Genomic DNA, 27,705 nt, shown 5'->3' on the forward strand with positions numbered 1-27,705 from the left:
CTTTGACCAAGCTTTTGATCGTTTGCCCTAATATCTCCTTATGTGGCTCGGTGTCAAATTTTGTATTATAATACTCCTGTGAAGCACCTTGGGACGTTTTACTACGTTAAAGGTGCTATATAAATACGAGTTGTTGTTGTAATAGCACACTGATCCAGATTCACTCCATTTCTTTCATGTAAGCGATTTGGTTTCAATGTAAAGTCTTCATTACTCTCAGTATGGCCTCAGACTGGAGTCTGGGTTCAAGTTCAGCCTACAGCGATGCATCCTCGACAGCTTTAATCCACTTCTTATTAGGTGTAGCACAAAAACTGCCCTTAATGTGGCACAAAAATGGCAATCTCACTCAGAGAGATCACAGGATGGATAGTTTGGGGAAATAGAAATTGCACCCTGTTGCAGTAGCGATGCGCTTCTAAGATTGTCCCGCTCCAGAGACTTGAGCACAACAGTTTAGGCCAACGCTCCCAGTGCAGTGCTGAGGGAGCGCTGCACTGTTGGAGGTGTCATCTTTTGGATGAGATGTTAAACCGAGGCCCCGTCTGCTCTCTCAGGTGGGCGTAAATGATCCCATGGCACTAGTTAGAAGAAGAGCAGGGGAATTCTCCCCGGTGTCCTGGGGCCAATATTTATCCTCAATCAACACCATTAAAACAGATTATCTGGCCATTATCACATATGTTTGTGGGAGCTTGCTGTGTGCAATTGGATGCTACGTTTCCTACATTACAACAGTGACTACACTTCAAAAAGTACTTCATTGGCTGTAAATCGCTTTGGGATGTCCTGCGGTCGTGAAAGGCTCTGTAGAAATGCAAGTCTTTCTTTTTATTGGCCATAAGGCAGGTTAGAGGCAGTGTAGAGGGAGCTTTACTTTGCATATACCTAATCCAGCAGTGGCTGATGTTGACACTGGGGGCCTGAAACCTGAAATGCCCTCCCATCTCCTGCTAGCGTGAGCACAAACACGCAAAACAAAATCATCTCTCTTGTGCCACCATATCGTGTGCAGCCTTTCAGCTAAGTGCTTTGCTTTGTACCTTCCCCTAAGGCAGCATTAGCTGAAACATCAGTGTGTGATCTGCAGTACAAGGTTGCCAGTTCAATGTGGAAAACACTCATTACAAGCTGATCCAGCACTTCCAGTGCTGTAGGAGAGGAACGAGACTATTAATGTGCAAGAATCAGCTTCATCCCAATAGACCAAGATGTGAGGAAAGTTACTGCAGCCCTTCACTTTGTAGCGATGGGTTCTCAGATACAGTATTATAGGAGAAAAACCATTAAAAACACACACACACACTGTCTATAGTTGAGCACTGGGGCGCTCTGACTGCAAGGGAAAACTGGAGGCATTTTATTTAATTGAAATTTACGGCACAGAAGGACTCCATTCGGCCCATCTTGTCCGTGCCGGCCAAAAAAGAGCTCTCCAGCCTAATCCCACTTTCCAGCTCTTGGTCCGTAGCCCTGTAGGTTACGGCACTTCAGGTGCATATCCAAGTACTTTTTAAATGTGATGAGGGTTTCTGCCTCTACCACCCTTTCAGGCAGTGAGTTCCAGACCCCCACCACCCTCTGGGTGAAAAAAGTTCTCCTCAACTCCCCTCTAAACCTTCTACCAATTATTTTAAATCTGTGCCCCCTGGTTATTGACTTCTCTACTAAGGGAAATAGGTCCTTCCTATCCACTCGATCTCGGCCCCTCATAATTTCACCAAACATGGGGAGGGAGAAGTTGTGGGGTGCTTTATGCAGACAGCAGGTCAGGCATCTCAAGGATGATGGAGCAAGGATATCCAAATGTTTTGTCTTTAAGGGTCACTTAGCGTACTATATAAATATCGACTTATTCTCTCTGCTAAATTAAAAATTAATTGTGTCATTAAATACACACGGGAGGGCCTTGCTACCCAACTCCGTCAAGCTAAGTTCCGCCTCGGCCGGTGTTGAGGCAGCTGATCTCGGCTGGATTAGTGGTGGAGAGGGGGAAGTTACAGTGTCCCCAGGTTAGCGGAGGGAAGCGGTTGCGGGGCTTGGGGGGGGGGGTGCGGGGGAATCAGCCAGGGTTACTGCTCCTGATTGCTAGCCAGTAAGTGTGTGGATGTTGAATGAGGACAGAATCAGGCTCAGTGGGCCGCACTCTCGCCTCTGAATCAGAAGGTCGTGGGTTCAAGGCCCACTCCAGGGACTTGAGCACATGATCGAGGCTGACACTTCAGTACGGAGGGAGTGCTGCGCTGTCGGAAGTGCTGTCTTTCAGATGAGACTTTAAACCGAGATTGAGGGCCTGTCTACCTACTCAAGTGGATGTAGAGGATCCCACGACACGACTCGTACTCCCAGTGACCTGGTTAACATTAATCCCTCAGCCAAAAGCAGATTATTCAGCCATTCCTCTCATTGTGGGACCTTGCTGGACACAAATTGGCTGCTGTGTTTGCCTACATACCAACAGGGACCTGGGTGTCCTTGTATACAAATCACAGAAAATTAACATGCAGGTACAGCAAGCAATTAGGAAAACAAATGGTATGTTAGCCTTTATTACAAAGAGATTAGAGTGTAAGAGTAAGGAAGTCCTACTGCAATTCTATAGGGCCCTGGTGAGACCACACCTGGAGTATTGTGTACAGTTTGGTCTCCTTACCTAAGGAAGGATATACTTGCCTTAGAGGGAGTGCAACGCAGGTTCACCAGACTGATTCCTGGGATGAGGGGATTGTCCTGTGAGGAGAGATTGAGTAGACTAGACCTATATTCTCTAGAGTTTAGAAGAATGAGAGGTGATCTCATTGAAACATGTAAAAATTTTACAGGGCTTGACAGGGGAGATGCTGAGAGGTTGTTTCAACTGGCTGGGGAGTCTAGAACCAGGGATCACAGTCTCAGAATAAGGGGTCGGCCATTTAGGACTGAGATGAGGAGAAATTTCTTCACTCAAAGGTTTGTGAATCTTTGGAATTCTCTACCCCAGAGGGCTGTGGAGGCTCAGTCGTTGAGTATATTCAAGACAGAGATTCATAGATTTTTGGATACTAAGGGAACCAAAGGATATGGAGATAGTGCAGAAAGGTGGAGTCGAGGTCGAACATCAGCCATGATCTTATTGAATGGCGGAGCAGGCTCGAGGGGCCGAATGGCCGACTCCTGCTCCTATTTCTAATGTTCTCAACAGTGGCTACACTTCAAAAGTAACACACAGGCTGTGAAGCCCTTTGGGGTGTCCCGAGGACGTCAAAGACGCCATATAAATACAGGTTCGTTCTTCCTTTCAGACACGAGGTCCTCGACTGCCTGATGACACCCGGGGCTGATCCTACAGATGTAGGCGTAGCAGGGGAGAGCTATTCATAGCTGGCACTGCAGGACAGCTGCCCAGTGTATCTGTCCAATATTGGCCCAGAAATTCGGGTCCCAACGCGTGAGTACGCACGGGGTACTCACGCGTGGACCCGATGGAAGTGCCGGTTTCTTGCATGCGCGGGAAACCGGCACTTCCGATCCTCTGAACGAAGAGGTTCAGAGGTCGAACGCGCGCGCAGGGGAGGCTGCGCGTGTGCTTTGAACTTAGGTTTTTTTTGCAGGTTTTCACGTGAGGTTAAGCCTGCAGGATTTACACATTTAAAAAGCAGGCGTAAGGCCTGCTTTTTACAAGGTAAGTGGTCAATTAATTAAAATTAAAACATTTTTTCCACAGGTTTATTATTTTTAAATACTTTAAAGCAAGGTAAGTTTATTTTTAGCCTTGTTTTTTTATAAAATTATTTTTTTCAAAAATTTAAATTATTGTTTAAAATAGTTATTTAATGTAATTTATAGTTTGTTTAAAAAGTGTGATTTTTTTTAAAATTTATTTGAAGGTTTACTGTTATTTTGAGGCCCGTAGCATTCATAAGTTTAGACAGGTCTTCCTGTCAATCTTATGAATGGGCTTTTCCCTCCTCTGATTGGCTGCCCATGGCTCACGTGATCCCAGGGGACGCATCGCACTAACTACGCCCCTGGGACACGCAAGCACAGCACGCCGGCAGCTGGGCCAGGCCCCGGAGCGGAATTCCACGGGAGCCCAGAGCTCAACTGCCAGCGTGCAAGGTAAGTGCAGGTCGGGGGCTTGCACCCGCGGGAAGCCCCCGACCCGAATTTCTGGGCCAATATCTGATGGTATGCATTCGGACAACCGGAAGAACGATTATTTGGGAATGGCGCCAGAGAAGCTCTGCACTGCCCCCGGTGTCCTGTCTCAGCACTGGTTGACGTAAGAAAACTACTAGGCACTTGGTCTAAGCGTTAAACAAAGCTTTAATCAACTGTTTTACAACATGGAGGTCCAGTTGTGTCCTTCACTAGTTCCTGTTAAGAATGTCCTGCGCAAGCTGGGCCCGTGCCCGAGTATTTATACTCTCCCTGGACAGCGCCACCCGTAGGCCGCTCAGTATTATTTCATAAATCTTTCTTTCATGAATGACTGATTCATGTCACTGGTCACACCTTTCAGGAAAGGAGGGTTAAGTGCAACAATCTATCGCCCTAGTAACGCAGAAACAAACCCATTCGCCGTTGGGGAAACTGAACAACATGTGGTTACTGAACTTGTACCATAAAATCTCCTGGTAATGCCTTTAGAAATGAAGTCCGATAAATAGACGATATTAATTGTACATTTTTACAGCAATTATGCATTCCCTAAATATTTGATGATAGGGGACATGCTTTACAGGAATTGGCTGCATAATTAATTTCTGTGACAACATCCCCAATATTTCCTGTCAGAGGATGGGCGCCGATTGGTTTGGAACTTAATCTGGATAGAGTTTGAGATTCTGTCTCACTGTCCCGGTTCCTGTAACCAGTATCCCGCAAGAGGAAATCACTCTTCAGCACAGTAAACGCTACACTTCCTCTCTCTCCCACTCCACAGTCAATGGCTCTGGCGTCCAAAAATAACTGCAGCACCATCAAACCCCAGGCACGTTGCCAGACTGCACACATGACAAGCTCAGAGCACTTCTACTCAAGGACAGACCTGGTTTAGGATATCGAGCTGCAGCTCCTCAGGGACCTGTGGCTGAGATGTGAAGTTGCGGAAAAAACTTAAGTGAAAAATTATACACTGGGCAGAGGCAGCACAGAATTTTCTTTTATTTGTTCTCGGGAGGGGCACGCCGCTGGCAAGGCCGCCATTTACTGCCCATCCCTACTTGCCCTGAGAAGGTGGTGGGACTGTCATAGAGTCATAGGGCAGGATTTTCATTGGGCCGTGGAGGCGGGATTGGAGGCGTGTGGGGGGGTAAAAAATCCCGAAATCAGGGGGCACGAACCCATCCTGCCCTCAACCCACCTCCATGCCAGTTTCAAAGGAGGTGGATACCCAACCCACGCTGGGAGCCGCCTCCCCGAGGCGGGAAGGGGATTAGTGCCAATTAACTGCCTGTTAACAGATAGTTAACAGGCAGTTTTTAGCCTAATCCCTAAGTGTGGGATTCCCGATGGTTGCAAACCACGCCAAGTTAGCAAGGCGGACCGTCGGGCTGAAGGGCTTGGAGGGGTCAAGATGTCCAGTGTTCAGGTGAGTGATGGGTGCATGAGTGAAGAGGTAAGTGTGTTTGGTGTGTGTAAAGTGTTTAAAGAAGTTTTACTTACCTTTACAGCCTTTCTTCCTTCAGGTCTCGGGAGTCTCTCACCGGCACAGAAAGCAGAATGGCCGCGAGCTGTCAAAAGTTGCAGCATTCAGCTTTCTGTTCTGGAGAGATCTCTAAATCAGCCTGAGAGGAAGGAATTAACTTAGTGTACAGATTGTCAGTGTTTGACAGCTTCAAAGCGCTGTCACACACTGATATTTCATCAGTCAAAAGCTCTTGACAGATGAAATGTCAATCTGTGATGTCACCTGTTGCCGGGTAGCCCTTAATTGGCCTGCTGAGCCTGCTGGGCGGGCTCAACAAGGTCAAACAAGTGAAAATCGCGTGGTTGGCCACAACTCAATGGAGGCGGGACTACAACCCCGAAAGTTGTAGTCCCGCCTATAGAGTTATACAGCACAGAAAGAGGCCCTTCGGCCCATCGTGTCATAGAGTTATACAGCACAGAACGAGGCCCTTCGGCCCATCGTGTCCGCGCCAGCCATCAAGCTCTGTCTATTCTAATCCCATTTTCCAGCACTTGGTCCGTAGCCTTGTATGGTATGGCGTTTCAAGTGCTCATCTAAATGCTTCTTGAATGTTGTGAGGGTTCCTGCCTCTACCACCCTTTCAGGCAGTGAGTTCCAGATTCCAACCACCCTCTGGGTGAAAAAGTTTTTCTTCAAATCCACTCTAAACCTAAACTGCTTCCTGAACTGAGTGGCTTTGCTCGGCTACTTCAGAGGGCAGTTAAGAGTCAGTCACGTTGGTGTGCGACTCGAGTCAGATATAGGCCCAGACCGGATAAGGTGAACCAGTTAGGGTTTTACATCAATCCAGCAGCTTCATAGTCACTTTTACTGATACCAGCTTTTTAATTCCAGATTTTTTTTAAACCGAATTCAAATTCTCACACTGCCATGGTGGGATTTGAAGTCAAACTTGCTCGATTACGAACATACGGACAATGACAGACAGGTAAAGACCCTCGGGTCCAGCCAGCCTATCCCACACAATTGCGATATGTTGTGGATCACAATCGAGACACTCCCCACCCCACCTGAAACCATGTGATCTCCTAAGCGAGGCGAAAAACCAGATAAAAAATCCCAGGCCAATTTGGGGAAGGAAAAATCTGGGAAATTCCTCTCCAACCCATCTAGGCAATCAAAACTGGTCCAGGAGATTACTCTGACCCTGAATTCTCGACTTTCTGCAAGAGGGGATCTCAGCCCCAACCAGAAACAGGTTCAGCTCTCGCTTGAAGGAATTCAGCAAATCAACGTCCTCCACATGAGTCCAGCCTGTTCCAGAGGCCCACTATTCTCCAGGAAAAGAACCACCTCCTGATGTCTAACCTCGATCTGGCCTTGTACAACTTAAAATTGTGATCCCCTAGTCCTTCCTAACCTATTTAATTGAATTACTATGAAAGACATCCGTCTTTTGGATGAGACGTTAAACCGAGGCCCCGTCTGCTCCCTCGAGTGGACGTAAAAGATCCCGCGGCCACTATTTCGAAGAAGAGCAGGGGAGTTCTCCCCGGTGTCCCCTGGCCAATAATCATCCCTCAACCGGCATCTCACTAAAACAGATGATCTGGTCATTTATTTCATCGCTGTTTGTGGGAGCTTGCTGTGCTCAAATTGGCTGCCACGTTACCCACATTACAACAGTGACTACACTTCAAAAGTACATCATTGGCTGTAAAGCGCTCTGGGACATCCTGAGGTCACGAAAGGCGCTATAGAAATGCAAGTTCTTTGTTTCACTACTCCAGTAACGTAACCACAATACTACCACACCCTAGCCTTAAAATGGCTCAGTAAAGCAGTAAAATCCACTAAATGTTTCAACTAGAAGTAGCTCTATAGGTATACATACTCTCAATGATACTTATTATGTATCTGAACTCTATGAATCCGTTATATCAATAATGGTTTAAAAGAAGAAAAGGGGGATGAACCAATCCAGTAACACAAGTTTTCATTTTCCAGTTTTATTGGATCTTAATGTCAACTCATTGCAGGAAACTCGAAACTTACCCTGGCAATTTCAGCGTACGCCAATCCTAGAATCCCCTCCCAGTTGGAGCCATTGATAAAGAATTTATCAGACTCTGTGATGGCAGCAATGTTTGCTCTGACCGTGACGTTTGGACCATGCGGAATGCTGACGATATCTGTCCCGAGCTCCCCTTCCCACTTCCCCTGGGTGTATGGTACGTAGACACTCTTCCTCAGGTCCCGGTAAGTGCTGGAGCTGAAACACAAAGGGTTTAATGCTTTGTAAAATATATTTATATCAAGCAACAGCAAAAACTTGTCCCAAAAATAAAGACCAGGGTTGGAACGTTGATTTGTGCGACATCAATGTGATAAGCGTTCACAGAATTCTGCTAAGAGTCTACCTATTGGCATCTGGAGGGCCTGAGTGTGGTTGAAGCAATGCCCTTTCAATGCAGACCAGATACAATAAGGCAAGATCCTCTCGCTTTCTTTGTTTGTCCGACTTTTAAGTCATTTTTCTCTCGATTAAGGAGATATGTAGAAAACCCACTTCTAAGCTTCTGCCAATTTCATTCTAGAGTCAGGGGTGACTCATTCTCCAAGTTTCCCTCCTGTCCGCCCTCCTCAATATATTGTGACACTCTCCCTTCCTTACCAGCCATCCTCATGCTCTCTCTCTCTCTCTGATAACTGGGATGGCAGGAATGACGTATGAGGAGAGATTGGGTCGATTGGGCTTGTACTCGCTGGAGTTTAGAAGAATGAGAGGGGGTCTCATTGAAACTTATAAAATTCTAACAGGACTAGACAGATTAGATGCAGGAAGGATGTTCCCGATGGTCGGGGAGTCCAGAACCAGGGGTCACAGTCTAAGGATAAGGGGTAAGCCATTTAGGACAGAAAGGAGGAGGAATTTCTTCACCCAGAGAGTGGTGAACCTGTGGAATTCTCTACCACAGAAGGCAGTAGAGGCCAATTCATTAAATATATTCAAGAAGGAGTTGGATATATTTCTTAAGGCTAAAGGGATCAAGGGATATGGGGAGAAAGCAGGGACAGGGTACAGGAAACTTTGTGCTATCCGGAAGTTGAATGTCTGGCAACTTTGATCTAACGGCAGAAATCAGCAGCCGTTTTGGTTAGGTTTTTTTTCTGCTTTTCACAGGCAGGCTCTGGAAAGCGTCTTTGTCGCTCAGCAACAGCTTCAGAGACGCTTCCAAGCTACTGGGCCGAGTGTTTACAAGCTGTTGCTGAGCAACAGTGTTTGTGGTCAGACACGGCAGGCTCTAGAAAGCGTCTCTGTATCTTAGCAACAGCTTCAGAGACGCTTCCAAGCCACGGCCGAGTGTTTACAAGCTGTTGCTGAGCAACAGTGTTTGTGGTCAGATACTGCGATGAAAAGCTCCTATCTGATAACATTGACGCTGGTCTATCCGGAGCTTTTAAAAAAACGGCAGTAGCTCGGTCCCATGGGTGCCGGATAGCACAAAGTTTCCTGTACTGAGTTTGGATGATCAGCCATGATCGCACTGAATGGCGGAGCAGGCTCGAGGGGCCGAATGGCCTACTCCTGCTCCTATTTTCTATGTTTCTCTCTGTCTCCCTTGGTTGGCAATTTAGTGGCAAATAGTGGCCAAGCTAGTTTTGGCTGCACGGCTATTAAGTAATAGATCAAGGGGGAGAAATTCGGTTGATAGCGCCACCGATTAACGCCTAAAGAGGCCGAGAAGTGGGGCGCTAGCCAATTTCTGGGCAGGCGCAAGGCGCCTAGCCCCATATTGAGCATGCATTTAGTACCGGCGCTAAATCTTAGCGCCCGCTCATGGGCGCAGGCTGATTATGACGTCATTTGAGTGTGCAACGCCTTTTGGGTGCCCCAGACCAGAAATTCAGTGGCGCCCCCCTCCGTAGCGCCTGGCGCTAATAGTGACAGCTTACCTGGGCCTTACCAAGTCGCTCTCGGGCTGGAGGAGCGTTATTTAAAGGGGACTGGTGTGGTTTAAAAGCGGCAGCCATTTTTGGATCACAACTTCCTCGAGAGCTACAAAGAGTTGCTGAGCTGCACACTGAGAGCCATTTGACCACTGAGCCAGCGCAGGCAGACGATCTTCAGCCTTCTGACCATCACCTTGCTGTTGGTGAGCCTTGACAACGGGGAACCTTCCTGTGGGCACTTATTATGGGGGCTGCATTGGAGGGGAACGTCCTGCTGCTGAATCATCTGGAAAGGGCACTGAGACGCAGGGAGAGGGGGGCGGGCATGGCCAGATGGAGGAGGGCCAACAGACGTCGCCACAGCAGACCTTACGCTGGCAGGGTTATCTGACAGCAGTTTTCCTACATGAACATGCCGGAGGAGCAGTGTGTCAGAAGGCTGCGATTTAGAAAGGAGGTGGTGACTGAGCTGTGCCAGCTGCTTCAGCCAGATCTGCAGCCTCAGATAAGGTGCAGGGCATCTCTGTCGGCAGCTGAGAAGATGGCTGCTGGCCTGAACTTCTATGCGAGCGGCTCTTCTCAGGCTGCGCGTCAGAGGCTGATCAGAAGTAGCTTCTAGGCCCCTCTCACGGAATGCTTGCTGCCATTCCAAGAACAGGAATGGAACCGGTCTGATACCCCCAAGCCTGTGAAGGGCAAGATGCATGTAAATAGCAGGCATGGCCATTGTAAATGAAGAAAGTGGTTCATTACACAAAATGTGGTTCCTTCAAACATGAGAAAGCTATGGCAACAGAAAGCAAAACTAATACACTGACACATAACTGCCTCTCACACCCGGGAGACTGTCCAAAACATAAATCACATTCCGACCATCTTCCTTGGCCTTGATTCCACTGCGCCAACCAAAGCATCCAATGCCCCACCAGTGAGGCGTTCCGCCCTCTGCCTCACCCTTTCCATGTCTTGCTAGGCTGGTGCGCCACAGGTAGGCTCCCACCGCTTTGAAGGCCTACAAGGCAGTGAGTGTGTCTGGTGATGCCAATTGACCTGTCCCCTTAAGAGCTGGCCGGCGCCACTGTGTCTCAGGGAAAGTGATTATTGACAGCACCCTCGCTGCGCCCTGCCGCTGCGAAATTGGGTTGCGCTGCCGGGTTAGCGCCTTAAGAGTAGCGTGCAGCGCCTGATTTAGCGCCGCAATCACCTTTAGGGGCGCTGCAACCCAATATCGCGCTAGGTGGTGCTAAATTGCGCCTGGCGCTAAACTTTGCGCATCGCCAGGACTAGCGCCCCAAACGCGGCTATACCGAATTTCTAGGCCCAAGACTTTGAGAATTCAGTTTATGTTGGACCCTTAGAGATAGCAGAAACAGGAGACTTCATTACTTCAGTTTGGGTTGGATTTAGAACCAGACCCTAAAGATGAAAATGTGGGTCGGGTTTCAATCCAGGTCCTAGTTTGAAAGTGCCGCTAACCAAGTGAGTCACCCAATTTCTTTAAAAAATATTCAAATTTTGACAAACTGCTCATTTTGCTCCACTCATTTCTTTGTCAATAAATTTTTAGTCAAAAGATTTTCCAACAGTTGTCTTAAGAAAAATCTCAGAACTATTAACAAACGTGAATAACCCAACATCTGGTGTATTTATGGCGTCAGACCACCTGTAGACAAATGTCTGTCACAAATGAAAACTCTTGATTCAGACGTCAATGAATAATCTTCGCTGTGTGAAGAGAGAATCCATCCTCCTCTCCAGTTTTCTTCCCTTTCCCCTCCCTTGAAATTGTGGCTCATGCTGACATACAAGTTCTGGGCTGTGGTAGACCTCTGGTACCTCAGGCCATTCTTCATATACAAGTCTAGTCACTGAGTGTTGACAGGCTACTCAATGGAGGGGACTATCATAGCTGAACCACCTTCTGTCCTCACCTGATGTCCATCGCTGTTCAATCATCATGATCGCATTGAATGGTGGAGCAGGCTCGAGGGGCCGAATGGCCTACTCCTGCTCCTATCTTCTATGTTTCTATGGATGGCAATCTGTATCTGAAACCATCACTGGTTCTGCCTGTCTCTAGCCCAAGAATGTTGAGGCCAATTGATGAACAGAATAGAATAGTACAGCACAGAAGGAGGCCATTCGGCCCATCGAGACTGTGCTGGTTCTTTTGAAGAGCAATCCAGTCAGTCCCACTCCTCCGCTCTTTCCCCATATCCCTGCAATTTTTTCTCCTTCAAGTATTTATCCAATTCCCTTTTGAAGGCTACCATTGAATCTGTATCCACCGCCCTATCAGGCAGCGCGTTCCAAATCCAACCACACGTTGCACAAAAAAGTTTTCCCTCATGTTGCCTCTGGCTCGTTTGCCAATCACCTTCACTGTGCTCTCTGCATCATGGTCACATTTTGTTAGGAACAAAATTGATTCATTTCATCAGTTTAGATTTTATGTATTTTGGTGCAGTTTCTTGGGGGGAAAAATTGGGTTGCTTTGCGCCTCCCGCTAGCGCCCGGGGGGGCCCACCAATGGGGCACAAAGCCCATAGCGCCCGGGCGCGGTGCCGCTAACGCCTCCCGCAAAATTCAGCAGGAGGTTAGTGGCGGCGGTAGCCGGTAGCGTCCCGTGGTGCAGCGCCTCCGGCAATGATGTCATCACTGTGTGCAGCGCCCCGGCTGCAAACTTCAGTTGCGCCCCCCGACCTATCGCCGGACGAATTGTTGGACAGGAGCAGGGGGGCGTTTTTTGCAGCCGTGGCGGCGCAATTTAAAGGGCAGGTGTCGGGCAGCCATTTTTTTTTGGCCGCCCTGCCCCCTTCCCCGTTTTTATTCGGGGTGCCGGCCGCGATCGTTCAGCCCGGCACTCCTCTTGAGTGGCGGGCTGGTTTCCCAGCACCCTGCTCCCCGGCGGTCTAGCAGGGCCCCGGTGCGTGCAGCGCAAGGCTCCTCCCTGTTAATCAGGGGAGGGGGGCCTGCAATACCGCGGCGCTACGTGCCAATGCGCGTGGCGCTGTTGCACGTAGTGCCGCAATATTCACTGGTAGCGCCCCAGGAGGTTGGGGGAGCGCTTGCAGTAGCGCCCCGCCTCCTGCTTGGGGCGCTACCACTGAATTTACGGCGCGGGGTGCTAACTTTTTCGGGGCGTTAAAAGCAGCGCCCCGGCAAAGTTAGCGCCCTAACGGGGGCACCACCGAATTTTTCCCCCTTGGTCTTTAGTGCTTCCCGTACCTATATTAAAGTTCCTATTTTAATAAATTAGCCAAAAAAGTACTGAGGGCTACAAGAAAACTTTGCAAAACTTCCATCAACCTCAGTGTAACAGCATCCGATGGATGGGTCACATTGTCCGCACGCCCGACACGAGACTCCCAAAACAAGCGCTCTACTCAAGAGAGCCCCAGGTGGGCAGAGGAAACACTTCAAGGACACCCTCAAAGTTTCCTTGAAAAGGTGTAACATCCCCACCGACACCTGGGAATCCCTGGCACAAAGTGGAGGAGAAGCATCCGGGAAGGCGCCAAACACCTCGAGTCTTTTCGCCGGGAGCGAGCGGAAGCCAAGCGCAAACAGCGGAAGGAGCGCACGTCAACCCAAGCACCCCACCCAGCCGCCCCTTCAACCACCATCTGCCCCACCTGTGACAGAGACTGTAGGTCCCGCATTGGACTCATCAGTCACCTGAGAACTCATTTTCAGTGTGGAAGCAACTCATCCTCGGTTCCGAGGGACTGCCTAAGAAGAAGAAGAAGAAGAACAGCATCATGTTCTGACATAATATTAGAGATGGCGATCGTACATGGTTGGGGACTTCAGATGTGCCCTCACCGTCCACCCTACTGAGATCCGCTAACTCAGCACAGACCAGCGGATCAAACTTGGGCAGTAACCATGAAGCCATTTGGATAGCTCAGAATTCACTTCTTTTTCGAATCACAGAATGTTACAGCGCAGGAGGCCATTAGGCCCCTCATGCGTATGTCAGCTTTCTAAAAGAGTCAGTCCCACTTCCCCGTTTTTTAACAACTGATTCGTCAAATATCAGCAGACTTGACACTCTCTTGAATTAATATTGAGCCAATCACACTCTGCTTTACCCTTGTTTAGTTCGTCAAAATTAATGCAAGATTTTTTTATAAAGCCATCGGATGTGTTGACACAAATCTAGTTAATTCACAGTGACTTCATGCAAACAGCCTTGCCGTTTGTTGGTACTGTGCTATTCTAGGTACATTTGGGCAATTTGGCGATCTGTTTTTTCTCCCCACACGGCCAATGCTATTGCTTCCCGTCCCCTTACAATCTGCTGGGAATATCTGCCTTATTCACATTGCAGCCCTGTCTTCAGGGATGGTGTTGTAATACAGGTGAGGTGGCAAGCATACACCCAAAAAGAAAGAAAGACTTGCATTTCTATAGTGCCTTTCACGTCCTCAGGACGTTCCAAAAGCGCTTTACAGCCAATTAAGTACTTTTTGAAGTGTAGTCACTGTTGTAATGTGGGAAACAAAGCTAGGTGGCAGTGTCAGTTGTGAAGAGGATGTGAAGAGGCTTCAAGGGGATCTCGACAGGCTCAGTGAGTGGGCGAGAACATGGCAGATGGAATATAATGTGGATAAATGTGAAGTTATCCACTTTGGTAGAAAAAACAGAGAGGCAGAGTATTTCCTAAATGGTGAAAGATTGGGAAATGCAGATGCTCAAAGGGACCTGGGTGTCCTTGTACATCATTCACTGAAAGTGAATGTGCAGATGCAGCAAGCCATTAGGAAGGCAAATGGTATGCTGGCCTTCATTACAAGAGGATTTAAGTACAGGAGTAAAGAAGTCTTACTCCAATTATATAGGGCCTTGGTGAGACCACACCTGGAGTACTGTGTACAATTTTGGTCTCCTTACCTAAGGAAGGATATACTTGCCATAGAGGGAGTGCAACGAAGGTTCACGAGATTGATTCCTGGGGTGGCGGGACTGTTGTATGAGAAGAGATTGAGTAAACTAGGCCTGTATTCTCATGAATTCAGAAGAATGAGAGGGGATCTCATTGAAGCATACAAAATTATTACAGGGCTTGATAGGATGGATGCTGGGAGAATGTTTCCACCTGGCTGGTGAGTCTAGAAACGGGCCACAGCCTCAGGATAAAGGGTCGGCCATTCAGGACTGAGATGAGAAGAAATTTCTTCACACAGAGGGTGGTGAATCTTTGGAATACTCTACCCCAGAGGGCTGTGGAGGCTCAGTCATTGGGTATATTCAAAACAGAAGTCGATAGATTTCTGACTAGTAAGGGCATCAAGGGATATGGCGATAAGGCCGGTGAATGGAGTTGAGGCAGAAGATCAGCCATGATCTCATTGAATGGCGGAGCAGGCTCGAAGGGCCGAATGGCCGACTCCTGCTCCTATTTCTTATGTTCTTATGAAACGCGGAAGCCAATTTGCGCACAGCAAGCGCCCACAAAGAGCAATGTGATAATGACCAGATAATCTGTTTTTTAGCGATGTTGAGGGATAAATATTGGCCAGGACACCGGGGAGAACTCCCCTGCTCTTCTTTGAAATACTGCCATGGGATCTTTTACGTCCACCTGAGAGAGCAGACGGGGCCTTGGTTTAACGTCTCATCTAAAAGATGGCACCTCCGACAGTGCCGCACTCCCTCAGCACTGCACTGGGAGTGTCAGCCTAGCTTTTTGTGCTCAAGCCTCTGGAGTGGGACTCGAACCCACAACCTTCTGACTCCCTTGAAGAGAGGGACAGAGCATGTCCTTGCGAGGTACTTTTGTTCGTCTGCCACCACAGGCAAAATGTTGCCAGCAGCAAACATGAATGGCTGCCATTTAGTTCATTATGGTTTGTTGCAGCGCTGCCTGAATTTATCTCCCCCGCCACCTTAATCAGGGAAGGCCTTCAGCCAAAAGCATAATGTTACGATGCTGCTCCTGCTGCTTTGAACCTGATCCTGTAATGTGAATGGGGCGAATCCAAAACATCAATAGTCCGACTGTGTCATAGTTCCGCAGTTAAAGTGGGGCATCAGTCAAGGCTGGGCATTCCTAGTGTCAGCTTGGCTCCGTGGTAGCATTCTCACCTCTGAGTCAGGAGGTTGTGGGGATTCCAGGGCCATTAGCACTTAATCTAGGCTGATACTCCAGTGCAGTGCTGAGGAAATGCTGCATTGTCAGAGGTGCCGTCTTTTGCCTGAGATGGTAACTGGAGGCCCTCACTGCCTATTCAGTTGAAAGTAGAAGATCTCATGGCGCTATTTGAAGAAAAACCGGGGCGTTCTCCTGGCGCCCTGGTTAATATTTAATCTTCAACCAACATCACCAAAACAGATTATCTGGTCATTTATCATTGCTGCACTCGCCTCTGAGTCAGAAGGTTGTGGGTTCAAGTCCCACTCCAGGGACTTGAGTACATAAAGCTAGGCTGACACTCCCAGTGCAGGGCTGAGGGAGTGCTGCACTGTCGGAGTGCCGTCTTTCGGATGAGATGTTAAACCGAGGCCCCGTCTGCTCTCTCAGGTGGACGTAAAAGATCCCATGGCCACTATTTCGAAGAAGAGCAGGGGAGTTATCCCCAGTGTCCTGGACAATACTTACCCCTCAACCAACAGAACAAAAACAGATTATCTGGTCATTATCACATTGCTGTTTGTGGGAGCTTGCTGTGTGCAAATTGGCTGCCGTGTTTCCCACATTACAACAGTGACTCCACTTCAAAAGTACTTCATTGACTGTAAAGCGCTTTGAGACGTCCAGTGGTTGTGAAAGGCGCTATATAAATGCAAGTCTTTCTTTACTTGTGGGAGCTTGCTGTGCACAAATTGGCTGCCATGTTTCCCACATTACAACAGTGACTACACGTCAAAAAGTACCTCACTGGCTGCCACGTGCTGTGGGACGTCCTGAGGACGTGAAAGGCGCTATATAAATGCAAGTCTTTCTTCCTTGAACAGCAAGTCCTGGTTTGGGCATATCGTCCACAAAGCTTTGGATTGTCCCGTGACCAATATTTTGCAAGCAAGTACAGGGGATACATTAAAAAAAAATTAAAGGATCACAGTACTCTGGCAGCCTCCAGCCTGGCCTGGTCACAGCCTACAAGCCTGACTGTCAGATCTGATTGCAAACAAAAGCATTCTTATAATCTCAATAATTAACCAGACTCGGAGGCCGATTTGTTTAGTTTATGTTGGGGTAATTTTGGTGAAAGTTCCCGGACTTTAGTATTCAAGTAAACGATGAGGTTTGTGCAACATGGAAGCATAGTTTTCCTCCGCTGCCTCTTGTCTGAGAAGCATTAGAAACCAGCATTATCTTAATTAGACTGCACTGTGTACCAGAGAAGACTTATTTGGAGCAGAGGCCTCCTGAGACTTTCAGCACATCAACAAATTGGCATTCACAAGACTCGCATCTTACGGAATAATACTGATCTGCACTGGGGAGCTGGCACCCATGACAACCATGAACAGCTTTGTTAACTGCACGTTGTTTGTTTTCACATTCTTCTCTTTTAACCTTTTCAAGGCCACATTTCCACTTTAAGCCAATAAGCTTTCAAAGCACCAAATACAGTCCAAGCCCCTGCCGGAAATTCCCAAGTCTGATGGAACAATTCCAAAGAGGGAGTTCCCCCACCAAAGTCCTTTTGAAGCTGAGGGCTCACCTCAAGGACTTCCATTGAAGAGGACTCACTAGGAAGGCTCCTTTTAAAGTAGGCCGCGCCCTTTCTAAAGAGTGCCATCATCGTGGTAATACGGCTTACAAGATATTTCATCTGATGCAGACACAGAGGGGGGATTTTTCCTAGCCCTGGGGAGGCGGGTTTGCCGGGAAAATGGCAGAAACTGGGAGCGGGCACCGACCCCACTCCCAACCCGCTTCCGTGCCATCTTCCCGGGAGGCGGGTCTCCGACTCGCGCAAGGACCCGTCTCCTCAAGGCGGGAAGGGGATTAGAGCCAATGAACTGCCTGTTAACAGGTAGTTAACAGGCAGTTTTGAGGCTTATCCCCATTTTACGCCTGCAATTGCAGGCTTTCCAAAGGCTGCGAACCTCACCAGGGTCAGCGAGGCAAGCAGTGGGTCTGCGGGGGTGAGAGAGGTGGAAATGTCAGCTGTAGAGGTGAGTGATGGGTGCAAGTGTGGACAGGTAAGTATGAGAGGTGAGTGTAAAGTGTTGGAAAAAGTTTCCTTACCTTTGCTTCTTCCTGCAGGCTTCAACCTTTGAGGATCCGGAGGCGCCTCATCTCAACGGCAGAGATGACAGAATGGCTGCTGCATTCTCAGATGCAGCGGCCATCTGCTTTCTGCTGAGGAGAAAGGTTTTGGTGAGCCTTCTGTGCAAGGGCTCACCTTAGAACAGAGATTGTCAGTGTTTGACAGCTTCTCAAAGCTGTCAAATGCTGACAATTCATCTGTCAAAAAATTTTCGACAGATGAAGCGTCATACGCTGACGTCATCTGTCACCGGCTTTCCCTTAATTGGCCGGTAAGCCCGCAAGGTCAATCAAGGGAAAATAGCATGGGTTGGTCAGACGTCGCTGGGGGCTGGACTGAAACCTGAAAACCAGCAGTCCCGCCCCCAACGCGCCTTCATTGAGAAAATCCAGCCCAGAGTTGTTGTGCAATGACTTAGATTGCAAACAAGCATACTTCAAGAGGGAGTCGCACAGGATCCATTTTAGCAATAATGCAAATGAATATGATTAACGTGAGCATCATTTTGTTTCGTTCCATTCATGACAGTCAGCTTTTTTGAGAATAGCAATTGTTTAACAGTGGCTTGAATGGGTTACTGAGCCTGACTGTCAGGAAGTGATTTATCATTCATAAACATTTAGTCATAAATGCAGCGATGATTCAGCACTAACTGGGTCTGTTAATTGAGTCAATGTTCAGTAACTGCTCCTGGCCAGTGCCCCAATGATATAATTGTTTAAACAAATATCGGCCTTTGGGTGAAGACAAGATCAGAATGCCCTGTGAAGCCCTCCCTAATTTTTGGCCATGTATTTATGTCTAGGGTTGATGTCACGTGGAGTGAGTTTTAAGCGGAGGTGTGTTTAAAATCTAAAAATATCTGCACTTTGATTGAGAGCTTCTGGATTTTGCTTCAGTGAAATTAGATGTGCCTACGCTTGGCTCTGAAACCCTCGGCCAAGTAGAAATTCCTCTTGTTTGAGCCTTGGCTCAGGTGCCAGGTTGTCTGCCAGAGGTGGGCACACCTAATTTTGTTGAAGCAAAATTGTGATGCTCTTCATCGAAATGATGGTATTTTATTATTTAGATTTTGTAAGTCCACCTAAAAGAATATAATTAGGAGCAGGAGTCGGCCATACGGCCCCTCGAGCCTGCTCCGCCATTCAATACGATCATGGCCGATCTTTGACCTCAACTCCACTTCCCCACCTGATCTCCATGTCCCTTGATTCCCCTGGAGTCCAAAAATCTATCGATCTCAGCCTTGAATGTACTCAACGACTGAGCATCCACAGCCCTCTGGGGTAAAGAATTCCAAAGATTCCCAACCCTCTGAGTGAAGAAATTCTTCCTCATCGCAGTCTTAAATGGCCGACCCCTTATCCTGAGGCTGTGACCCCTAGTTCTAGACTCTCCAGCCAGGGGAAACAACCTCTCAGCATCTACCCTGTCAATCCCCCTCAGAATCTTATATGTTTCAATGAGATCACCTCTCATTCTTCTAAACTCCAGAGAGTATAGGCCATTCTACACAATCTCTCATCATAGGACAGCCCTCTCATCCCAGGAATCAATCTAGTGAACCTTCGTTGCATCGCCTCCAAGGCAAGTATGTCGTTCCTCAGTTCCTAAATTCAATCTTGACCCATATAACATATCTATCCTTAACATGGCCAAAAACTATCTAATTCTACAATACTCCAATTTAAGACCAGACCCTGCCAGTCAGCGGCCCTCTCGCTAAGGGAGCCAGTACTGATAAATCTCTCCTGTTTTTCTCTCCTCCTCCACTTCTTCCCAGGGGAGTTCTCCCCGGTGTCCTGGCCAACAATTATCACTGAACCAACACCACTAAAACAGATTATGGGTCAGTTATCTCTTTTGCTGTTTGTTGGACAAATTGCACAAACAGCTGTGCACAAATTGCTGGCCTTTGTCTGGGTAACAACAGTAACGACACTTCAAAAATAATGAGTTGAGTGTGAGGCGCTTTGGCATGTCAAGATGTGAACGGCGCTACATTAATGCCAGTTCTTTCTTTCACTTCTCTTTCTTGCTCATCCTTGTGTGTTAGAGTTACACAATCACAAAAAGCATGCCAATTTGCAACAGGACCTCTGCCCTCAGTCAGTCAGCACCTTGAGAACGGAAAAAAGTTGTCAACAAAAAAATCATTGGCAAAATATGCAACCAAAAAAAAAATACAATGTACGAGCAGAACAAAAGAGAAGCAGATGTTAATGTTTCAGTTCGAAATGGTGAGGCTCCCTCTTTAAAAACATCAACCCTCAAAGTGGAGCTTCTTACCATTCGAGTAAACCCCTCTGCATTGCGGGAAGGTTCAAATGGTCAGTGATATATACATCTCATAGCCATTATTTTCAGTATTTCTGTGTTCATCCATTGAAGTAATTCCCTCCTTTTAATATTTCTGCTCTAAACAGGGCTCCAAGCATATAAAACCCATTAATTCTCAAAAGTAAAATTAAACTGTAATTTATATATGGTAATAATAACAAGTAGCAACAGAAATTTATGTGCACTGAGACAAGAAACTCCGAAGCATTTCATTGTTTTGATATACCTGTACTGAAGTCGGGCAGAAAAGAGATAAATGGGTCCAGTAAAAACACAAAGCATTCTGCTTCCCTACACGCCTCCCAGAGCAAATCTTACATCTTAATCAGATGAAAGTACGACAGTCAGCTCAAGCTTCAGGGATCTGACGAAGGGCTTACGTCAAGAGATCTGCTGTGTTTTTCTCGAACTCTCTGCGTCTACTTCGTGAATGTGCATTGCTGCCCACAACCCGGCAATCCCATTCGTGACACGGCTGCAGTGAAAGTGCATGATCAGCTTGGCCAGGCCCAAAACTGGGCAAGGGTTTGGAGAAGGACAGGGAAAGGAAGGGGGCTGTAGCTTGAGTTATGGGCGGAAAAATTCGGTTGCTTTGCGCCTTCCGTTAGTGCCCTAAAAGGACGCTAACGGGGCGCAAAGCAACTAGCGCCCGGGCGCGGCAATGTTTGCGACGCTCGCGAAATTAACTAGATATTTTGCAGCGGCGCTAAACATGACCGCCATGATCTCCTGCGCCGGCAGATCGTGATGTCAGTCGAGCGTGCAATGCCCCGGTAGTGCCCCGGACCGGATATTGAGTGGCACCCCCTGCCTTACCGCCTGCCGCTAACAACGACAGATTGCAGTTGGGAAGGGACTAGGGGAGTGCTATTTAAAGGCGACCGCTTCCTGACTTTTTTTGTCTGCGACATTTTTGCACCACGCATTCTGAGAGAGAGAGAGAGAGACTTCTGGAGAGATTCAATGCTGTGTGATGGAGTTTTGGGTACTGAGCTGCACTTTGCAGGTTCATTTTGATTTGTCCTTCCTTGCATCAATTTAGAAGAGACTATGGGGGCTGCACTCTGAGATCTTTCCCTGGGTCTCTCCATTGTTCTTTCCAGCAGAATTGATGTACAGGTCGCTCCAGGCCGAGATTCAAGGCTGCAATGAGCAGGGTGTGGATGGAGAGCAAGATCGACCCCTCCCCTTTAAGAACTGGCCGGCGCCAGTGTGTCTGTGTTCCATCGCTGACTGACATCACATGAGCTTCATCAGCACTCTGATGTAGCGCCTCGCTCCTCGGCGTTAGCGCCTTAAGAGGTGTGTAGCGCCTGATTTAGCACTCCAATCACCTCCAGGGGCGATAGAAGCCAAGTTTGCAGTCGGAGGCGATAATTAGCGCCAGGCGATAAACTTTGCGCCCGGCCGATAATTGCGCCCCAAACGGGGCGATACCGGATTTCTCCCCCATGATGTTCGCCTTACAATGGACGAAAGCCCATAGGAAAACCTTAGTGACGTGAATAACTAAGCAAGTGGAAATAAAAGTTGGGCATCCTTTGGTGTCCAGTTGGCATGTTAGAAACAACATGGACAGCCCACTTAAAAACCAAACCCTTATTCATGATGTCACTAAGGGGACAAAATGTCTCCTAGCAAGTTGCCTCCAGCTAGCATTAAAGCACATTAAGAGGTGGGAAATGAGAGAGACTATTACGAGTACGATTAGCTCCCTATGTAGTATTTTAGGGCATGGACTGGAAATTATGCGGTGCAACTATTAATGTACAAACGCTAAAAGTTTTACTATGTAATTCCTTTTCATAGGACTTGTTTAAAAAAGGTCCATTTAAAATAGCTGATAAAGGAATTTCATGCAAATGCATTTACTGTTCCTGCCCTAATAGTCACATAGCATAATTTAATTTTCTATATGACAATTCAGTTAAATGTGTGTCCCGTTTAAGCCCCTTGATTTCCATTACACCACATTCTCTCTTGCACTTAGGAACGCTAGGGACAGGAGATGGCCATTCTGCTGCTTGGGCCTGCTCCGCCATTCAATTAGATCACGGCTGATCTGGACCTCAACTCCATTTTCCAGCCACAGCGCCATATCCCTCGATACCCTTACTCAACAAAAATCAAGCAATCTCAGTCTTGGAAGCTCCAATTGTCCCAGCATCCACAGCCTTTTGGGGGAGAGAGTTCCAAATTTCTACGATCCTTTGGGTGGAAAAAGTGCCTCCTGATTTCCCTCCTGCTCCCGTCTGGTAAGAGATATCGAAGCATACGGTCTCGTACCAGCAGGTTTCGAAACAGCTTCTGCCCCCAGGCCATAAGACTCATGAACGAATAATTTATTATTATTTATTACTGTTGTTTTATTTATTATTACTGTATTTCTATTAGTATTTTTATCATTGCTATGCCATATTTATTCCAATGTTGGGAGGACTCGTAAAAATCAACATTTCATTGTGCAGTACATACATTTGCTGCATATATGACAAATAAAATTGAATTGAATTGAATTGAATGTCCCAGCTCTAGTTTTAAGATTATGTCCCCTTGTTCTTGATTCCCTCACCAGAGGTAAGAGCTTCCTTCTGCTATTTTCATTTCAAATGTTCAGCATTTGAGGTTCTTTTTATCCCTCCTTCTCATTCACGATCTGTCCGAGTCACATTCCTCTGTTGCCCCAAAGGTTCTCCACCTGCCTTTGGGACTGGAACCAAAAGCAATTCCAGACTCCTGAACGCAGGAACCGGCTGAGTCCCAGCTAGAGGACTTGTTCCTATTCGATATGGGCTTTTATTCCCTGTATTTAAGGTAGCGGCAGCCATCAGTGAGGGCACTGATGGTCAGCGAGCTCCATGGAGTTCACTGAAAGGTGCTGAAGGAGGAGCACGCAGGGTGGCGAGAACGTACTTTCCATCTGAAGCACTCCCCCATCTGTTAGTTCCCCTGATGGCTCAGCTGGCAAGTGAGCTCCCCAGTATGGAAGAGAGCATTACAGATCGGGAAGACCGAGGTTCATCCTCAGTCTGTGCTTAGGTTAGCTCACCTCAACCAGGGTGCTGTGTACGGGTGCTACAATTAGCCTCAACAGTCCTCCGCTAACGAGTGGACCAGGGTTCCCACCGCCGATTGCTGCTCAGAAGACTCCTGCTGGCGTGAATGTCGGGTGGGGACAGGATCGCACTTGACTGTGATGCCCTCTGTGGTCCAACAGCCAGGCAACACTTACTGTCTGGGCTCACACAAGAAGAGGGTAGCGGTGACTGTGGAATTGTACCACTGTACGAGTCACCGCATTCGGTGGGGGTTGAGGGCGCAGGCGGGGAAGGGGCGAGAGTGGAGCAAAAGAAATCACAGTTTAGAAAGCTGGTGAAAAAAAAGTTGGGAATCCATCCTAAAAAGCAGATAATCCAATTTCCCCCTCCCTGGTTCTTCAGTAATTGCAAAGTGATCACAGCAGGTTTACAATCAGCAGCCAAATCCCAGGACATTTCATGCCCAAAATATAAGGAAAGAATACACGGTATTTATCATATTTACATAGTCTCTTAGCTCTGATCACAGTATCTCAGACTGAAGTGTCCCCTGAGCCCGTAGTAACAGAGATTTTGCCTTAGGTCCTAATGACTATTTTCCAAAGTGCATTAGCAGGTCAAGCCCATTAATTCACGTGATTAACTTAAAAGTGTAATGAGTATTTTCATCTACACTGCAGTTTGTACAGTTCCTCAGCGAGAGAGAGAGAGAGATGCTCGTTATTTCTTGAAGCAAATCCTTCAAGCGCCTGACTTTCTATCTGCAATTTTCTAAATGACTAGCTTTTTTTCCCCTTCTCCGGTTGCTGAGATACAGAGAGCAATTTTAAACTAACCCACCCGTCAGGAAACTGATGGAATCGGGTACAACCAATGGTCCCCCAGAGGTGCGCGGCAGGGCAGTAATCTCAAAGGCCCCCGCGCAGGCCGCTCACAGGCGTTTACACTGTAAATACCACGCATGCGCGGAAATTTAAAGGGACCGCGCATTAAAAGAAACAGGTTGACAGAACAAAGTGCAGCTCACAGGGAACGTTGGGTACAACACTGGTTTTACTCTCCACTGAAGCCAAGGGAGAGCGAGATTGGGAGGGGTGTAAAACCGGTGTTCCGCCCAATCCCGTGCGTTTCCCGACCGGTGAGCCAGGCTAACATGGCCCCCATAGTTCCCTGTGCCTTCTGGTTAAGTGGCCATTCTTCATGTGTGAGCCTAGACTGTGAGAATTGGTAGGCTCTTCGACTATGACAGGCATCACAGCAGAGCCTGATTCAAATTCTCACCTGATGTCCACAGAGGCACACTTTCAAAAACAGGGATCACCAGATACCAATCAGGAGTGGGAGCACTGGCTGTGTTTTCCTGCTCTAGCCCAGGGGCATGAAGGAAATTCATCGTACCCAAACCTTTCCCTGGCTAGGCTATTTTTTTCTAACAGATAATGTTTAGTACTGAGGGAGCGCTGCACTGGCGGAGGTGCCGTCTTTCAGATGAGACATTAAACTGAGGCCCCATCTGCCCTCTCAGGTGGACGTAAATGATCTTATTTCGAAGAAGAACAGGATCTCTGGTTAATATTTATCCCTAAACCAACATCACTAATACAAATTATCTGGTCATTAACTCATTGCTGTTTGTGGGAGCTTGCTGTGCGCAAATTGGCTGCCGCGTTTCCAACATTACAACAGTGACTACACTTCAAAAAGCACTTAATTGGCTGTGAAACTATTTGGGACATCCTGAGGTTATGAAAAGTGCTATAGAAATGCAAGTATTTCTCTTTTTTTAAGGGTGTGCTAATAGAGGGAACGAGCTACATTATATTGTCATACTGAACAGAGCCTTTGTTTGTGTAACACTACAACCTGTCGGAGCCTGCTGCCTGGTTCCACATTTAAAGTGGTGCTGGCACTGTCGTGGAGGAGTGTATGATGTTATCACCAATACACTGACTTCATTACATTGCTGCTTGTGTCTGTCCCTTTGGTTACATTAACTGTCTTATGACGGGGTTTGGATAGGCTAGACGGGGAAAGGCTGTTCCCACTAGTTGGTGGTACAAGGACTAGGGGACACAGATTTAAGGTTCTGGGCAAGAGGTACAGGGGGGATGTGAGGAAAAACATTTTTACGCAGCGAGTGGTGATGACCTGGAACTCGCTGCCGACGGAAGTCGTGGAAGCGGAGACACTCAATGTTTTCAAGGGGAGACTGGATAGGCACCTGAGGGAAATAAACTTGCAGGGCTACGGAGATAGAGGGGGGGAATGGGACTGACTGGATTGCATTACAGAGAGCCGGCACGGACTCGATGGGCCGAATGGCCTCCTTCTGTGTCGTTATGACTCTATGACTTATGACAATTTTAAGGCTGCAATGTCCAACACGGTGATGTTACTCTGGAGCTTCTGCAGCCGATTGTTCTAGAAGTTTCTCCACCACTGTGGTACTGCCCCGTTGATATATATATATAATTTAGCTAGAATCATTTTACTTCCGAGTGATATTGTACTATTGTATGTGATAACCTGATGCATATTTTGACATGTTGTCTCTCCTTTTGCCTTGCGGAGGCCACATTACTGAAACACACTGCTAAATATTTTTCCTCAAACATATAATTTAACATTGGCAATATGGTGTTCTGTGCACATCTTATGGTGTAAATATAGTAAGAAAGAAAGACTTGCATTTCTACAGCACCTTTCACGACCACTGGACGTCCCAACGCGCTTTACAGCCAATGAAGTACAGGAAACTTTCTGGTATCCGGCACGGACGGGACCGACGTGGTGCCGGTTCATCAACAATTCTGGATAACCGAACGCTATAGTAAAAGATACGGAGCTCAGAGCTCCGTATAAAGCAACAAACCCTGTTGCAGCTTCAAAACAATGCGCACAAGTTGCAAGCGTCTCTGTAGCTTAGCAACAGCTTCAGCTACACCCTTGCACAGCAACAAATGGAGTCAAAAAAGTAACTAAAAGTAAAAAAAGTTACCTGAACCGACTCCTGAATTTTGCCGGTGGATAGAACGTTCCGGTTATTTAGGGGCCGGTTAATCGAAAGTTTCCTGTACTTTTTTGGAGTGTAGTCACTGTTGTAATATAGAAAACGTGGCAGCCAATTTGCACACAGCAAGCTCCCACAAACAGAAATGTGATAATGACCAGATAATCTGTTTTTAGTGATGTTGATTGAGGGATAAATATTGGCCAGGACACTGGGGATAACTCCCCTGCTATTTTTCCCAATAGTGCTGTGGGATCTTTTACGTCCACCTGAGAGAGCAGACGGGGCTTTGGTTTAACGTCTCATCCGAAAGACGGCACCTCCGACAGTGCGGCGTTCCCTCAGTACTGCACTGGGAGTGTCGGCCTAGCTTTTGTGCTCAAGTCTCTGGAGTGGGGCTTGAACCCACAACCTTCTGCCTCAGAGGCGAGGGGTGCTGCCCACTGAGCCACGGCTGACAAACATAGCAATGGCTTTCTGTATCTGGCAGTACCCACAGTGTACACAGGGTGTTATAATCATTGAGTTTTGTTTCTAAATCCAACCAGTGGTTTCCTGTTTTCAGTTTTGATGTGGGCTGTATGGAGATTTCTGAATTATAAGCTGGATGCCAAGTCTTTACTTTTTCGCGGTGATTTTTTGTGATGAGGAGGCACGGTCAGTAACGTCATCCAGGGTTTCAATGAATTTTTGTCAAAATCAAAGTAAACATTGCAACTCAACCATGATCCCATCCCTCACCCCACCTCCATTTAGAAGCTACACCTGTAGTCGTCGGCCAGTTGCCATCCCTGGCCATTCATAGTAAATTTCTCCGTCCCTTAGAAAAGATTCACACTCGGCCAGACATTTCCATCTAAAAATAGCTCAAGTCCCCCAAACAACCACAAGGCATTGTGCACACCAATATAAGACATGGCTGTGTGGCATGGCCTGGTAATGAAATGGTCAGATACTAAAGTGACAACAGGTTGGGGAGCACAGGGACCGAGAATACTCCTTCCCTTGTCTGACTTGGGGTTGAATTAAGCCTGGAGCTGAGAAGGTGGAATTCTTCTCTGTCCAGTCACGTTTAGTAACTTAACAGTTATCAGTTAACTCAGCAGTTGTTTACTGTACGGGTTATAGCTCACCGCCGCTTTCTCCCACTTCTCCGCGTTGCGTGCCGATTGATGTCACGCTCCTGCTAATTAAAATACTTGCCACCAGCGCAGGCAACGGCAACGCTGCCGACCTGCCGAAAATGGTGGCCGCCGCGGGACCCACCGGAAGCGGGCGGAAGTGAGGCGGCCGCCATTTCTTTCAGCAAAACGGGCTTAACGGCCTGTGCTAAACCCTCCAATTTCTAGGCCATTGACTCTGACTGAGGGAGGATTCCACGGATGCAAGAAGACTTCCAGGATCTTAGAGAACCTCAACAGTCAATGTCCACCCTCTATTTTACCAAGGCAGGCATCACAATTATGCTCTATCCTGTGGTCATCAGAAGCCTACAGAGGTGCTCCTTCCAACAGGGGTCAGTCC

The 27,705-nt window shown here is 47.5% G+C and overlaps 1 protein-coding gene across 1 annotated transcript in view; it reads right to left on the reverse strand.

Annotated features, from left to right (window-relative positions):
• Positions 1-27,705, reverse strand: part of bace1 (beta-secretase 1) — a 145,049-nt gene that overhangs the window by 67,915 nt on the left and 49,429 nt on the right. The window contains exon 3 of the mRNA XM_085967824.1: positions 7,670-7,886. Within this exon, the coding sequence (XP_085823950.1) occupies positions 7,670-7,886 (217 nt within the window). The remainder of the gene's footprint in view (positions 1-7,669; positions 7,887-27,705) is intronic.

The sequence above is a fragment of the Somniosus microcephalus genome, chromosome 26 (assembly GCF_052327205.1).
Source record: "Somniosus microcephalus isolate GS21.2 chromosome 26, FLI_Smic_1.0, whole genome shotgun sequence".
NCBI lineage: Eukaryota > Metazoa > Chordata > Chondrichthyes > Squaliformes > Somniosidae > Somniosus > Somniosus microcephalus.